This window comes from Euwallacea fornicatus, unplaced genomic scaffold (assembly GCF_040115645.1).
Source record: "Euwallacea fornicatus isolate EFF26 unplaced genomic scaffold, ASM4011564v1 scaffold_127, whole genome shotgun sequence".
NCBI lineage: Eukaryota > Metazoa > Arthropoda > Insecta > Coleoptera > Curculionidae > Euwallacea > Euwallacea fornicatus.
Genome location: NW_027096095.1, coordinates 70,584 through 72,911, shown reverse-complemented (window position 1 = coordinate 72,911; position 2,328 = coordinate 70,584). Strand labels below are relative to the sequence as shown.

Genomic DNA, 2,328 nt, shown 5'->3' with positions numbered 1-2,328 from the left:
CCTCCCCGGGGTGTTCGTCAGCGTCTGATCCGGATTTCACTGAAGACGATGAACTATCCTCGAGCGGATCTCCAGGGTTCCGGGCCGCAAAGAATTCCTGGACGGCGGTGTTATGCTCGGGCCGCCGGCGCTGGCCTTTAATGGCTTCTAACGATCTCCCGGGGAAGAATTTAGTTAATTCCATATTAATGAAACAAGGAGAACCCTCGGTGATCAACTGGGCCTCCTTGCGAGCCAACATTCTTGACTCTTCGCAGGTCCATCGACTCTTAATGTCTACTCTAACGTTGGCGGCATCGTACTCGTTAGGTTGGACGGCCCTAGTGTGGAGACCCAACCCGATGTTCGTAGAGAAATTCCTCCCACACAGACGGCATCTGAAAGATGGCTGCGGATCAGGACCTAGATTAGTTGATGTTTGGAGTTGGGTGGAGGGGTCAGTGGACTTCCACCCCCGATTTCATCCGAGGCAATCTTTTTGGAATAGGGCCAACTCAATAAGCCGAAGGCGATAGCAGCCCCAGGGACCTGAAAAACTGGTTTAACCGTGTTCAACGTTACCACATCACACGTTACTGGCGTTAAGAGAGTCATAGTTACTCCCGCCGTTTACCCGCGCTTGATTGAATTTCTTCACTTTGACATTCAGAGCACTGGGCAGAAATCACATTGCGTCAACAGCACGTTAAGACCACCGCAAGCTTTGTTTTAATTAGACAGTCCCCCGGTCCGTGCCAGTTCTGCTTACCAAAAATGGCCCAGTTGGCACTCTGATCCACGTGCGCATAAAAACACGCTTTTCGCGGTTTTATCTGCATTGAAGCAATTCGGAGATTTCACCCATTTAAAGTTTGAGAATAGGTTGAGGTCGTTTCCTCGGCAGTAGTTTCGCTAGATAGTGGGTAGGGACAGTGGGAATCTCGTTAATCTATACATGCGCGTCACTAATTAGATGACGAGGCATTTGGCTATTTGTTTATTTATCACTGTTTATACAAGAACAGTTCGATCTTCTAAACTATTAAATATTTAAGTGGGTTAAGCTTACTTAATTATTATTACGTACATTAATAGAGTTTAGTATTCTGGCCTAATATTAACATAGCATAGTTCGATCTTATGAACTAATAAGTATATTTAAGTCTTAAAGCTTACGTGAGATGTATTCCGGGGGCGTGGCTGGGGTCGTCATAGCCTTCATCTGCGTTCTGGTTCGGCAGGTCTTTCTTCAGGGTGGCTGTCGTCTCGCACGGTATCACTGGACGCAGTCCTGGTATTGGCCGGCGTACCCCCCATCGACCTATTAATAGAAGAGAGAATTGAGCTGCACGGCAGACCACGAGTGACCGAAGCGGGCAAGAAGGAGGCGCGTAAAACCACCATCGACAAGTGGCAGGCCCAATGGACGCGTCTACAGGACAAAGCACAATGGACGAAACGCCTAATCCCGGACCTACAAGGATGGATCGATTGTAAACATCGACGGCTGAACCACCACCTGACCCAAGCATTCAGCGGCCACGGTTGCTTCCGACACTTCACGTACCGCTTGGGCAAGACGGAGATGAACTGTGATATCTGCAGGGTCGACGACACAGCAGAGCACGTCGTTTTCACTTGTCCCAAGTACGATGATCTGAGACAGAGTCTGTCCGAGTGCGTGAACGACGGTCGACAAAATCCGCAGAAGGAAATAACACCGGAAACACTTATCGACAGGATGCTCCAGAGCGCTGATAAGTGGAACGCAGCCACCGAAGCAATCACGAGCATGATCAAACGGAAGGAAATCGAAGAACGGGCAAAGGCCCAATCAGTACCGAATGCCTACGCAAACAGCGAGGAGGACTCTCTATCAAGCGAAGAGAACTCCCAATAGATGACAGCGCATCATAGCGCACCACACTGTCAAGACACTGATGAGATGTCCCTAGGGACGGTACCGGGTCGTGGCAGTTAACAAGAGAGAACGGGGTTTTTTTAGTGGGTAGGTGCTCGGGGACAGTCGGTTAGCGCCGGAGAGTGTCCCTCTGGTGAATCCCACACTACCCGGCCGCCAGAACAACAGGCCGGGTGTCTTTTGAAGATTTTTTCCTCGGCAAAAAAAAAGGTGGCTGTCGTCTGGAGCGGTGGTTGTTCAGGTCCGTGGAACGCAAGTTATTTTTCGGATCCCAGAAAACGCGATAAAAAAAACACTATTTTATCTTCACTGAAAATTTATTCAAACGAGAACGAAAGCGAACGTGTAATACAAGCGAATTAATTACAACAAGCCCAGTTCTTAATGCTACTCTCCTATTTAAGCTAAAGCGAGCGTAACGTCACCGT

General features: G+C 48.9%; 1 protein-coding gene across 1 annotated transcript; it reads left to right on the top strand.

Moving 5' to 3' along the window:
* The first annotated feature begins 1,160 nt into the window (after positions 1–1,160).
* On the top strand, positions 1,161–1,879 carry LOC136350154 (uncharacterized). Its single transcript, XM_066301668.1, has 2 exons — positions 1,161–1,233; positions 1,311–1,879. Exons 1-2 carry the CDS (start codon positions 1,161–1,163, stop codon positions 1,877–1,879), a joined length of 642 nt encoding a protein of 213 aa, XP_066157765.1.
* Positions 1,880–2,328: the final 449 nt, after the last annotated feature.

What these genes read in the sequence shown, in the direction of transcription:
- LOC136350154 (XM_066301668.1), top strand. Translation starts at nt 1,161, where the DNA reads ATGTATTCCGGGGGCGTGGCTGGGGTCGTCATAGCCTTCATCTGCGTT. An exon ending in TCGGCAGGTCTTTCTTCAGG is followed by an intron (nt 1,234 to 1,310) that starts GTGGCTGTCGTC and finishes ACCTATTAATAG; the next exon opens with AAGAGAGAATTGAGCTGCAC.